Source organism: Chiloscyllium plagiosum, unplaced genomic scaffold (assembly GCF_037043375.1).
Source record: "Chiloscyllium plagiosum isolate Xiang-an unplaced genomic scaffold, Cpla_swu_hap1 HiC_scaffold_2, whole genome shotgun sequence".
NCBI classification, from domain to species: Eukaryota; Metazoa; Chordata; class Chondrichthyes; order Orectolobiformes; family Hemiscylliidae; genus Chiloscyllium; species Chiloscyllium plagiosum.
This window is the reverse complement of record NW_028270140.1, coordinates 11,045,140-11,059,503: the sequence shown is the minus strand read 5'-3', so window position 1 is coordinate 11,059,503 and position 14,364 is coordinate 11,045,140. Positions and strand designations below refer to the sequence as shown.

Below are 14,364 nucleotides of genomic sequence, written 5' to 3'. Positions count from 1 at the left end.
TAAGTTAAATTAACTACTGGCAGACCTTGAATACAACAGAACAGGAAAAATGGAGTTTAAAAACTGCCTACAGGAGGTGAAGTAAACAGATACAATAAATTAATTTTGAACATAACTAAGTGGACATGCAAACTGTATGGGAAGGGGGGGTGACTGGGACTTACTGGATTGATCTAGACAGCCAAGAGTCAATGGGCCAAATGGCCGACTTCCATGCCCTGAGGTCGCCAATATAAATAAAAACACAAATTCCAATGAACGTGATAAGCTTAAATTCAGATATGGTCAAGATTTGATTAAGACGACACTCTACCCGAAAAGGCGCCCCAAATGTTCACAGCAGTTGACAGGAAGTACAACACAATGTTTTGTGGTTAAAGGGTAGTTGTGACACTCGGCGGCTTCTCAATACTGCTCGGTGAACCCAGTCTGTGGGTCGCTGTGTACAGCAGCGACCAGCCGAGACTGCGCCGTGCGCACCTCCACAAAAATACACACTTTGCACACACCGGCTGATCTCTCTCTCGCTCTCTCTCTCTCACACGCACAATTAAAGCAGATCTAGTCTTTGTATTGTCAGGCATGAATGAGGCTCAATTTTTCATCAGCAACGCAGTGAGCTGCTCACCTGAAAGCTCAGCTTGGTAGAACAGGGACCACCAACCCAGAACAGACATTAATTCGTGGGTTCAAAAAAAACACATTCACCGATAAGGTAAAGTCCATCAGGTCCTGAAAACGACTCCCTATCATGTTTTCTGCCTAAAATGACACTTCTATTAAAGCCTAACAAACGGTTCCCAAACCTGATCTGGGGGGGGGGGGGGGGGCTCTCTTTTCCTATCCCCAGAAAAATGCCAGATATTTTCAGATTTACCTGCAATTGCTGGGATTTTACATCTACAAAAAAGTGTGATTTGCAGACAAGCGTTCTTTTAAAGTGCAGCGTCCCCATTCTTTCCCGCTAGTACTTTTTGGTCTGTCATTATCTCACTTGGCACAATTTTAAACACAAGTTTCCGACCGCAAGTGGGTGTTTCTTAAAGCATGAAATCGACGAGCATGGGGCGAATGAATAGTTACAGCCTGCATTCGGTAATACAGAACGATTTCCAAATATTCACTCATCGTCCCAGGTGTCTAATAAAAAGTAGAAACATAGAAGAGAACGATAGCATAACATGCAAAGCAAGACTTCCTGCTGCCAATCTCTGTTGCACAGATAGTGTTACAGTAACAAATAGAGTAACCTCAAATTTAACAAAATGAATGCTGTAAAAAGCTCCAGAAGTTTACAATCTCAATGTTGCCAGTTCAGTTGTGGGCTGATGTAGACACCCACCCAACAGCACGAAACTCAAAAGCAAAGGCAGAGATCACGACAGTACCACTGTGACTCGAGCAGAACATTATTGTGGGAGTTTGATCCTATTGTTTTATAAACCCACCCACTCCCGACGGACTCTTTGAAAACACCTGAGTTGCAAAATGAACACAATAAGGTTATGACCCGCAGCGACAAGAAAATAAAACAAATACACACATTAACAGAATACAGCCGGGGGGGGGGGGGGGAAGAGACACATTTTGTCACATTGCTGAATTCTTACCCCGCTTAGGTCTGGGGAAGCTGTCGTGCAAGTGAAAGACGACTTTCTCCACAAAGTGCTGAATATTGCTGTGTTCTGGACCCCTGACAAAGACCATCCAGTCGTGGGTGAAACCCTCCACCGTGGGTTTTTTCCGAACCTGGGCCCGATGGCCTAGCTCCAGTTTAACCTGAACAGCGGCACACTGAGACAGAGAGGGGCAGCGGGTTAGACAGGAGCGAGCGAGCGAGCCAGCGAGCAGCCTGGGCACCGGGGTGGGGGGAGAGGCACAGAGGCAGACGCGGGTGGGTAGAAGCAGCAGCAGCAGCAGCAGCGGGGGACAGCCTCTGCCTGTCCCTGTCTCTCTCTCTCTCCCTCTCCCTCCCATTTCCACGGGCCGCTTTCCTTGCAAATGTGCCAACAACATTTAAAAAAAAACAAAAGGGTGGGAGAAAACTCCAGGCAAGGCAAGGGGAAAAGGAACCCCCTTCCCAAGGATTCCCAGCCTGTCAGTTACTGTGAGCTAGAATAGAAACGGTGCAGCTGCGGTTTACTTACCGAGGCAGCCATCCTCTCTGTCTGTCTCTCTCTCACTCACACGCTCACTCAGAGAGAGAGAGGGAGAGATAGACAGGCCTCAGAGGCAACTGATGCAAAACGGGGAGTTGCTTTGGATGTTGGACTTGAGACTGCAGACACGACTGATGGCGGACATTGTACACAGACTCACTCATTCACACACACTATCTCTCTCTCTATGTCTGCCTCTCTCTTATGACTAAGAAACAGTCCAGCCCTGAGCATGCGCTTTTTGTCTCTCTCTCAGACTGTCTGAGCACCTTCTACACTGGCGACAATCTCCCAATAAGGGAGAGGAAGAGCCCAATGCACGCACATGCAAGGGGGAAATTAAAAAAAGCAACCACACACAAGCAGTGCACAGGTACCACAAGCATTGCTCCACTGAAAGGTAGACACCGGGCTGTTTATTCTTGCTCTCTGCAGATGCAAAGAAACAAACACATATTTAATATTTATTTGCAAATGACTGCAGATGCTGGAATCTACTGAAAACAATAAATGTTGGAGCGGGTCAAGCAGCTGACCATGGAGAGAGAGAGAGCAAGCTAATCCAGACGATTCTTCATCAGACTCTCCGTCATATTTAATATTAATACCGTGTGAGATCCAACAGGGAGACGTTAAAGAGGGAGCCGGCCTGGTAGGAAAATAAAGCATCCCTGACAATTGAAAGGACTTGTAAACATAACCGCAGCAATGGGAAGTGTGATTATTTTGGGGACAGTGATCACACTTGTGAAAAGTTTGGGAGAACTCAAGGGGATCCGAAATGCCCACCCTTTTAATTTCTCTCTCTCTGTACAGAGTTTCTTCAACAGTTTTGTTTTCATTCCCTATGAAAAAATAACGTTTGTGTGTGTTCGGGGAGGGGTTAGGGGCTCGGGTTAGCTCTAAGAAAGTCACACCATGTGGTTCTGTTTGTCCAACAGTGACACCCAGGGGGGTGAACAGCGGGGCCGGGGTGGGAAAGGAAGGGAGGTCGGGTTTGGCGTGGAAAGATCCTGGAACGCCGTTCCTTGGTGGTTTTGGTGCTTTTAATGGGTCCTGGAACACAATACAGGCGGTCAGAAAGCGTGCGCTGTAACTCAGACATCACCACTATAGCTGAGCCCGCAGAGGGCGGTAGGTAGTCCGTACGCTTCCTACATGTTAGTGGACAAAAAAATTACTTTCAGAACACCAGGAAAGCGGGGAGGGGTTAAAAAAGAGCAAAACAACCCCCTTTTCCAACGGCTGACACTTTCTTCAACCTGTCACCGTACAGATGGAAGATTTACATGAATTTTAACGTCAATTCTCAATGAACCGACTTTGGAGTCACAGATATGAACAGCATGGAAACAGACCCTTCGGTCCTACTCGTCCATGCCGACCAGATATCCCAGCCCAATCTGGTCCCATTTGCCAGCATTTGGTCCATATCGCTTTAACCCCTTCCTAAGAAAAAAACATCTAAAATTCAGCGACATGGCTTATCACATCATTTTATTGGTGATCAGGACAAGTCAGAGGTTGGCCGAGGCTTTGGGCTACCTTTCAGAGTGTGTAAATTAGCAGGACAGGCAAGCTTGTTGCAAGGTTTTAACTTTAATTAAAATGTAAAAACCGAAAGAACTGCGAGATGCTGTAAATCGGAAACAACAACAGAAGTTGCTGGAAAAGCTCAGCAGGTCTGTGGTGGGATATCAGAGTTTAATGATTCGGGTCCAGTGACCCTTCCTCAGAAATTAATTAAAATGTGTTTGTTCTCTTTATTCATCGGTTGTTTCACCCATCAGTTGCTAAGAAAGTAGTTTATTTAATTCTACCATATTGTGTGCGTGTGTGTGTGTTTATTTACTGAAATCGAGAGGAGTGCCACTGTGTAAGAAAGAGTTTTTACTGTCCGGGCACTTTGACATTCATAAATACTGAGTGAACCCTGGCGCCTGCTCACTACACGCCTGAAGTGTCCTTTATAAACCGCATCTGCTGTTAATCCTAAAATCCAAATATTGAGCACAGTGCATCCTTTAAGACATTTTCCAATTTGACGGTTCGTTTCCACTCAAGCGACATAGGCCAGCTGGCCACCGTTTAGCCAATTCAACACCTCCGACTCTGTGTATTGACATAGATTTATTGGACACGTCAATAGATCGATGACTATTAAATACAATCTATATTCAGATAACGGTTCTCCAAAATGAGAATCTGCATTCTCGGTTTGCATTTCGAGTGCAGACACACCATACCGGGATCAGCGTTTAGTAACTTTGGAACATTGATTTTTGTTTTATGTTCAACTTCTTTTGCCATCCGCTGTGTTCCAAATACAGCCACCATAGCGCCCCTTGGGTTCACATCCTCTCAAAGCGTTTTCCAATCATTGAACCGACTGGGACCTATTCGGTTAAGGAAGCAGCGAGGTCACACAAACAGCAACATAATGCTCAGTGAATCTCTTTCTGCCATGTGATCGAGGGATAAATCCAAATCAGCGCCATATGTTAGTTTTCAAATGTCCACCTTCTGCCTTAACCGATGGCTCCCCAGCACCACAGAGGGTGGTTGGACCTATCTCCCTCAGCGCTGTGGCCCTCATCCCCTGTCTTCCTTCCCCCAACAGCGATAGGGTCACCTTGTCCTTTCCTACCAACCATCCACATCCAGAGGATCATTAGCAGCAATTTCCATTACCACCAGCAGGATGCCACCATCAGACACATACTCCCCTCCCTTCCCTTGTCAGCCTTCCGCAGGGACTGTTCCTTCTATGACACCCTGGTCCAATCCTCCTTCTTTCCTAAACCACCCCCCCCCGCTCCCACAGCGCCATGGCACCTTTCCCTGCAACCGCAGAAGGTGTACTAGCTGTCCATTTACTTCCTCTCTCCTTAGTATCCAAGGGGCGAAACACACCTTCCAGGTGAAGCCACACTGTACCTACACTTCAATCTAGTCACTTGCATTCACTGTTCACGCGTGATCTCCTCTGTATGGGGGAACAAAGCATAGGCAAGATCACCACTTCGCAGAACACTTACGTTCTGTGTGCAGAAAAAGACCCTGAATTTCCAGTTGTATGCCACTTCAACACACTAGCCCATTCCCTGATCAACGCCTCCATCTCAGGCTCGCTGCTATGCTCCAGTGAAGTTCAGTACAAGTGAGAAGAACAACACCTCTTTTTCCATTTGGTGACCCCGTAGCCTTTTGGACTCAACATTGAGTTCAATAGTTTTAGAGCCTGAGGCATCTTCTCCCATGTCCTTACCCCAAACCGACACACCAGGTCTTCTTACTACATGGTCTACTATTACACACTGCCCATTGTTAGACACTAATTAGCAGCTATTCATTCTCCTACTGACCTTTATCCACTCCTTTGTCCAACTATTCTGTCTCTTTGGCTTCCACAGTAGCTCAGTGGTTAGCCTCACAGCACCAGGGTCCCAGATTCAACACCAGTCTCGGATGACTGTCTGTGTAGAGTTTGCATATTCTCCCTGTGTCTGCGTGGGTTTCCTCCAGGTGCCTTAGGTTCCTCCCACAGTCCACAAATGAGCAGGTCAGGTGAACTGGCCATGCTAAATTGCCCATAGTGTTAGATGCATTAGTCAGAGGAAAAATGGGTCTGGGTGGGTTACTCTTTGGAGGGTCGGTGTGGACTGGTTGGGCCGAAGGGCCTGTTTCCACACTGTAGGGAATCTAATCTAATGTTTTACTCTTTACCCTCTTCCCCCCATCTTATCTTCTGAATAAAAAGCAACTTCTTCCTCGCTACCATCAGTTCTGAGGAAAGGTCACTGGACCTGAAACGTTCTGATTTCTCTCCATGGATGCTGCCAGACCTGCTGAGATTTTCCAGCAATTTCTATTTTTGTTTCTGGTTCCCAGCAACCGCAGTTATTTCAGTTTTTAATGTTTGTTTCTGTGTCACTAGCAGAATCCCCTACACTTCTCAAAATGGAACCATAGGTCTCCTACTTGGACTTGGAAAGATAGACAGCATGGTACTGCACTGAAGTGTCTGTTTTAGATTGTTATTTCACGGAAATATTACGTCTTAATTCTTTTGACAATCACTGTCGACAAACTAAAGTTACTGCCACTGGAATGCAACTTTTCTTTACTTCCTCAATCAAAACCATTCATGATCCTCAACAATACTGCCAAAGTCTGTCTTATCTTGCTCTGACCAAAGGAAGATATCCTCAGTGTCTTCAGTATCCACATACACCTGAAGCCTCCCTTTCCTGATCATATTCGAATAAATATCTTCTGTGTTCTCTTCACGGCCTTCCTGAGACATGGTGTCCAAAATTGGTGAGGGTCTTCCAGATTTTATAGGGAGAAAGTGAGGACTGCAGATGCTGGAGCTCAGAGTCGAGAGTATGGTGCTGGAAAAGCACAGCAGATCAGGCAGCATCCGAGGAGCAGGAGAATCAACGTTTCTGGCTTAAGCCCTTCATCAGGAATCTGCTTTTCCAGCACCACACTTCCAGATTTTATCCCACTGTGACCCCATTTTTGAGGCTTGAAAATTGTGATAATCCCCAAGTCAGAACTGTGGGGCAGAGACATGCGAGCATGAAGGAATTCCTGTGTAGCTGGGAGTGTGGGGTGGGAGGTAACATTATTAGTTCTCGGCACAGTGTTTAAAGCTCAGACCTCCAGGGCAACCATTATTGCTTTGGAGCTCACAAGCACAAAATTTCAGTTCACGCCCCTCCCTGGGTTCATGATCTCCAGTTTGGAAAGCCCTGCCTGAGCTGTCACTGCTGTGATACAAGGCGAAGGAAAGATCAGCGTTGTTTCTTATCGGTCTTGTACCCTTTTAGCAGATTGAAGTCACTTTAAAGTGACTGTGTTCACTTTAAAATCGCACCACTGTTTATATTGTTTCCCTTCATTATTTTGCAGTTCCTCTTTAAAATCATAACGAATACAAGTCATTGATCCATTAAAAACACATCACTATGAGGAGAGCTTCTGAGAGAAGTCTCCAACCACTGGCTGTCCCTTGCTCCTCACCCCTATTCTTGTTAAAGCAAACAAAGCAGTCATCTTAACGGGGCAACGTTTTCACACAGAGGGTGGTACGTGTATAGAATGAGCTGCCAGAGGAAGTGGTGGAGGCTGGTACAATTGCAACATTTAAGAGGCATTTGGATGGGTATATGAATAGGAAGGGTTTGGACGGATATGGGCCGGGTGCTGGCAGGTGGCACTAGATTGGGTTGGGATATCTGGTCGGCATGGACGGGTTGGACCGAAGGGTCTGTTTCCATGCTGTATATCTCTATGACTCTATCAGGAATCATTTATCCTGGATAATTTGCACACAATTTTACATCTTTCAGCAGTAATATCTTCAAAACATTATAGCTAGCTAAATCTATATTACTGCAACATTTGAAATCTTTTTGTGCGATGTTAGAAACTGCTTTGAAATTAAGTGGGATAGCAAGAGGACCCAGCAAAGCGAAGACCTATGGGGAACACTTCCAGTGACTGAAGTCAGACAGGAAGATGGTAATGTTGGCCAGAAGTTGTTCATCATAGCTTTAAGATATCAACAGTAGAGTTCTTAAGAACTGCATTCAACCACTTTCTGTGGCTTCTTCAGTGCCTTTTCCTCTTTCATGAAAATATGGGTAGGAATGTTCCTTGACAATTCTACAATATGCAGCTCCATTCATAATTCCTCTGAAAAGGAATCAGCTGATAGTAGACCCTGGGTAGTATCTCGTCTTAACCTGATAAATGACAGGTGAGATGTCTGTCACATTGGTGCTGCACAAAGGCCATTTTTAACATGAGAACGGCCAACAACTTCCCATTTACTACTACTGGCCCCGTGATCACTGAGGACCCCTCATCAAGATCCTGGTGATCACCATGAACCACAAGCTGAAGGAGACCAGGCCAACAACACCATGAGTACAAGACTAGGCCAGTGACTGAGTATTCTGTGCAAAACAGCTCGACTCTTAACTGCTCACCCAATGTTGTTAGGCTCAGCTTAGGAATTTGTTGGACTGTTTGCCATTCCACTATATAAATGTAATTGCACCAATACTCAGTCCACTCAATTGGCATCTGTGCCATGAAGAAATATTTACACCTTACCCCTTATACTGCATTAGGTATTATCTATAGGCTACATTGCTGTAACCTTGGTTAGAGATTAAAAAAACTGCTAAATCCAAGGTAGACAAGCTGGAGGCTGGAAGAACACAGCAAGCCGGGCAGCATCAGGAGGTGGAATCCTGAAGAAGGGTTACACCCGAAACATTGACTTCTCCACCTCCTGATGCTGCCTGGCTTGCTGTGTTCTTCCAGCCTCCTGCTTGTCGACATTGCAGTAACCTTCCAAGCTTGTCTTGAGATCATCTCCCGGATTCCCATCTCTACTCTGACAAGTAACGCAGCTACAACTTTGTGGGAAATTTCATACCCTCCTGTCTTGGACATATATCAGCATTTAAAATCATCGATGAATCAGTATATATTGATAGAGTGCCATGGTGTAACTACCATCAGAATGAGGAATATCAAGGCTCCAACAGATTGTGTTCAAGGGTTTTCAGACAATTGGAAATGGGAGATCATGTGCAGCCTTCTCAGCATTGCTTGTCATAGAACAGAATCCCGACAGTGTGGAAGCAGGGCCTCCATCCCACTGAGTCCACTCCTTCCAAGGTGATCACACACAGACCCAACCCCCACCCCAAACTATCCCTGTAATCCTGCATTTCCCATGGCCAATCCATCTAGCCTGCACATCCCTGGACATTATGGGCAATTTAGCATTGTCAATCTACCTAATCTGCACATATTTATACTTATATCTGAGAAATATTTTTTTAAAAATACGTAACTGCATTTCTTAATTCTGTGTAGAAACCAAAAAAAAAGCATTAGTGCAGGATATAACATTATTACTTTGGGTTTTTCACCTGTGCCAATTGGTACATCATTTCCACAGAAATAGAATTGGATGTTAGAAAATAAACTGGGGATCTGAATCAGCCTTAAATGTTCACAAAGGTTCTGCCCCACAGCTCTCCATGCTAAGGATTTCCAGATGCTGACAACCATCTGAGACAAGAACTTACTCATCTCAGTCTTAAATTGGTGCCCCTTTATTCTGAGGCCATGCACCTCTGGTCCTAGACTCTTCCGTTAGAGGAAACATCTTTTCAGCATTTACCCGGTCAAGCACCTTAAGAATCCTATATGTTTCAAGGAGATATGTAGCAAGCAATATTTGTGCCACACAACTGCCAGGCCATCTCCACCAAGATAGACTCTTAACTATCTCCCCTTGACATTCAATGGCAATACCATTGAATTCCCCACTTATCAACATCCTGTAGGTTACCATTGAACAGAGGCAAAATCCTGCAGCTACAAAAGCAGGTGAATGGTGGGAATTCTATAGTCAGTAACTCCGTTCCTGACTCCCCAAATCCTGTCCACCATCACCAAGGCAAAGTTCATGAGTGTGATGGAATACTCTCACTTGGCAGGTTGAGTGCAGCTTAACAACACTCCAGAAATTCAAAACTGTCCAGAACAAAGAAGCCCGCTTGATTGGCTCCACATACACGAGCTTCAACAGTTACTTCTGCTATCACCGACACACAGTGAAAACAATGTGTACCATCTACAAGATGCACTGCAGTGACTTGCCAAGACTCCTTTTGATAGCCCTTTCCATACCTGCAACCTCGACCATCAAGAAGGACAAAGGCTGCAGAAGCATGGGAGAACTATCACCTGCAAGATACCTGTACATGAACCTGATTTGAAATTGTAACACTGTTTCTTCAGCACTGGGTCAAAAGCTCTGTGAGCATGATGGACATACTGCATAACATGGACTGCTGGACTTCAAGAAGTGAGCTCACCACCTACTTCTCAAGGGCAACTAGGGATGGACAATCAATGCTGTCCTAGCCTGAAACCTCCACAATGTGTGAAGTAATTTAAAAGAGTTGCAAAATAGTTGAAAACTTTAAAAATTAAGCTTTTAAAATGTGATTTTGTTGGTCCGTCACTGGGTCTGTTGCATTCTATGTCTAATTTTGTGCTGGGCAATAGCATCTCAAACACCGTTTCTATTTTTGCAGCTGTGTTTTTATCACAGGGATGTTCCTGAAGTAGTTGCCAAAGATACATATTTGTTATGTAGGTTACAAAACATTTGACTTCATGTTCAAGTCCTGGACACAAGTGGAACAGTTGTGGGATAGATGGATAGACAGAGACTAAGTCATAAGGTATTATCAATGTGGATGAATCCAGTCAGAAGTGTAGAACGATATGACAGAATGGAGAAAACTGCAGACGAACAGAATTACAAATGTGGCAAATTTTCATTGGGCTCTCACATTTTTTTTTGTCCTTTCTCAAATAAATTCTCTTTGTCATATAGATATCTGTAAATAACAATGTGCAGTTCTGGTTGCCCTGTTGTTGGAAGGATATCATTAAGCTGGAGAGGGTTCAGAAGAAATTTACCAGGATGTTGCCAGAAATGGAGGGTTTGAGCGATGGGGAGAGGCTGGATAGGCTGAGCCTTTTCTCACTGGAAGGTAGGTGGTTGAGGGGTGACCTTATAGAGGTCTATAAAATAATAAGCTGAATGGCATGGGTCTTTTCCCTAGAGTGGGGGATTTCAAGACTGGGGGCATATTTTTAAGGTGTGAGGAGGAAGATTTTAAAAAGACATAAGGGGCAACGTTTTTACGCAGAAAGTTGCACACGTGAGGAATGAACATACAGAGGAGGTGGTGGATGTGGGTACAGTTACAACGTTTAAAAGACATTTAGATAAGCTTATGAATAAGAAATGTTTGCAGGGATATAGCCCAGGTGCAGTTAGGTGGGATTAGTTTAGTTTGGGATTACGGTCAGTATGGACTGCTTGGGCCGAAGGGTCTGTTTCCGTGCTGCAAGACTCTATGACCCTATCTCTGCAGATTTGCCTCAAATATTCATATTGGTTATTAACATAATACTTTAATATTGTACCTGAATTTGACCAGATGATAGGGGAAAATATCTCTTAAATATAACAACATAAATGGTTATTGACTATATTAGCAGATGAATACTGATATTTCATGGCACATTGGCATCAATTTTGGAACAGGAGGCATCTGTACAGATGGGACAGTCTCCACCTGATCCGATCTGGCATCTGTGTTCTAGCGAAAAGGATAAATAGGGTGGTCACTAGGACTTTAGGGAAGGGGAAAATGACAGGAAGTATGATGATATATAAAAAGGTAAGCATCAGGTTAGCATGTGTTCAGGAGGGTTAAACAACAAGGCAGACTATGAAAGAAGTAAAAAGGAAGGAGAACTCAGGAGATATTATTAGAGATGCTGGAAATCATAAGGGTATGAAAACTAGCATAAAGGCCCTTTACCTGAATGCTCGTAGTATTCGTAACAAGATCGATGAGTTAATGGCACAAATCATCGCGAATGAATATGATTTAGTAGCCATTATGGAGATATGGTTACAGGATAGTCATGACTTCGAGTTAAATATCCAGGGATATCAGATGATTCGGAAGGACAGACAGGAAGTTAAGGGAAATGGTGTAGCTTTGATATTCAGGGCAGTGCTGAGAGATGATATAGGTTCTATGAAGAATAAGGTTGAATCCATTTGGGTGGAAATTAGAAATTTTAAGAAGAAAAAGTCACTGATAGGCATAGTCTGTAGGGCACCAAATAATAACATCACATTGGGGTGGGCAATAAACAAAGAAATAACGCATGCCTTGTTGAGTGTATCCGTGATAGTTTTCTTGAACATTATGTAATGGAGGGAGGAAGCTATCCTAGATCTTGTCCTGTGTTGTGAGACAGGAATAATTAATGACCTCATAGTTAGGGATCCTCTTGGAAGCAGCAATCACAGTATGGTTGAATTTGGAATACAGGTCCTGTGCTTAAACAAGGGAGCCTACAATGGGATAAGGGAGGACTTGGCCAAAGTAGACTGGAAACAGAGACTTTATGGTGGGATAGTTGATGAGCAGTGGAGGACTTTCAAAGCAATTTTTCAAAGTGCTTAGCGAAAGTAAAATCCAGTGAAAAGGAAGGACTGTACGAAAAGGGGTAATCTGCAATGAGTGTCTAAGGAAATAAGGGAGGCTTTCAAATTGAAAGAGAAGGCATACAAAGTGGCCAAGATCAGTGGGTAACTACAAGATTGGGAAAGCTTGAAAGGTCAACAGAAAGCCACAAAAAGATCTATAAAGAAAAGTAAGATAGAACATGAGAAAACATTAGCACAGAATATAAAGACAGAAAGAAAAAGTTTCTATAAATACGTAAAACAAAAAAGAGTGGCTAATGTAAATGATGGTCCTTTAGAGGATCAGAAGGGACATTTAGTCATGGGATATGATGAAATGGCCGTGGCATTGAATAGGTATTTTGTGTTGGTCTTCACAGTGGAAGCCATGAATAACATCCCAGTAATTGACAAAGAGATAAAGGTAGGTGAGGACCTGGAAGCAATCATTATTACAGAAGAGGTAGTGTTGGGCAAGCTAATGGAGCAAAGGATAGACAAGTCTCCTGGCCCTGCTGGAATGTATGCCAGGGTACTGAAAGAGATGGTGGGAGAAATAGCAACTGCACGGGTGGTAATTTTCCAAAATTTGCTGGACTCTGGGGCAGTTCCAGCAGATTGGAAAACAGCAAATGTGATGCCACTGTTTAAAAAGGGTGATGGACAAAAGATGGGGAATTATAGACCAGTTAGTTTAACATCTGTCGTGGGGAAAATGCTTGAGTCTATTATCAAGGAAGAAATAGCAAGGCATTGTGATAGAAATTGTCCCATTGAGCAGATGCAGCATGGGTTCATGAAGGGCACGTCATGCTTAACTAATCTAGGAATTCTATGAAGATATTATGAGCATGTGGACAATGGGGACCCAGTAGATGTGGTGTACCTAGATTACCAAAAGGCCTTTGGCAAGGTGCCACACAAGAGGCTGCTGTATAAGATAAGGATGCATGGTGTTACGGGTAAAGTATTAACATAGATAGAGGATTGGTTGATTAACAGGAGGCAAAGAGTAGGGATAAATGAGTGTTATTCTGGTTGACAATCAGTGACTAGTGGTGTGCCTCAGGGATCAGTGTTGGGACCACAATTATTCACAATTTACATAGATGACTTGGAGTTGGGGACCACGTGTAATTTGTAAAGATTTACAGATGACACAAAGATGAGTGGCAGAGCAAAGTGTACAGAGGACTGTGAAACTTTGCAGAGGAACATAGATACTTTAGAGAGTAGGCAAAGGTCTGGCAGATGGAACACAACATTAATAAATGTGAAGTCATACATTTTGATAGGAGTATCAGTAAAAATGATTATTACTTGAATGGTAAAACCTTGCAGCATGCTGCGATGCAGAGGGACCCCGGTGTCCTTGTGCATGAAGGTTGGTCTGCAGGTACAACAGATAATTAGGAAGGCAAATTAAATTTTGTCATTCATTGCTAAAGGGATTGAGGTTAAAAGCAGGGAGGTTATATTGCAGCTGTACAGGATGCTGGTGAGGCCACACCTGGAGTACTATGTGCAGGTTTGGTCTCCTTACTTGAGAAAGGATGTACTGGCACTAGAGGGGGTGCAGAGGAGGTTCACGAGGTTGATTCTGGAGGTGACGGGGTTGGTTTATGAGGAGAGACTGAGTAGACTGGGATTATAGTCATTGGAATTCAGAAGAATGAGAGGCATCTTATAGAAACATACAAAATTATGAAGGGAATAGATAAGATAGACATAGAGAAGATGTTTCCACTGGCAGGTGAAACTAGGACAAAAGGGCAAAGCCTCAAATTAGGGGGAACAGATTTAGGACTGAATTGAGAAGGAACTTCTTCACCTAAAGGGATGTGAATCTATGGGAGTTCCCTGCCCAGTGAAGGAGTTGACACTACTTGAGTCAATGTCTTTAAAGCTAAGATAGTTTTTTTTGAACAGTAAAGAAAGTAAGGGTTATGGTGAGAGGGCGGGTAAGTGGAGTTGAGGCCATGAAAAGATCAGCCATGATCTTATTGAATGGCGGAGTAGGCTCGAAGAGCCCAATGGCCTACTCCTGCTCCTAGTTCTTATGTTCTGATGTTATGTTCTTATATGCTCATGTGATGTCCTTTTATCCAT

At 43.9% G+C, this 14,364-nt stretch overlaps 1 protein-coding gene across 3 annotated transcripts in view; it reads right to left on the bottom strand.

Moving 5' to 3' along the window:
• Positions 1-2,372, bottom strand: part of mllt3 (MLLT3 super elongation complex subunit) — a 233,313-nt gene extending 230,941 nt beyond the window's left edge. For 2 of the 3 annotated variants that reach the window (XM_043719014.2, XM_043719024.2), the window contains exons 1-2: positions 2,148-2,372; positions 1,611-1,794 (exon numbers count right to left, since the gene is read on the bottom strand). In XM_043719014.2, the coding sequence (XP_043574949.1) occupies positions 1,611-1,794; positions 2,148-2,159 (196 nt within the window). In that variant the 5' untranslated portion in view covers positions 2,160-2,372. The remainder of the gene's footprint in view (positions 1-1,610; positions 1,795-2,147) is intronic. The other variant, XM_087994580.1, reaches the window with a different exon arrangement.
• Positions 2,373-14,364: the final 11,992 nt, after the last annotated feature.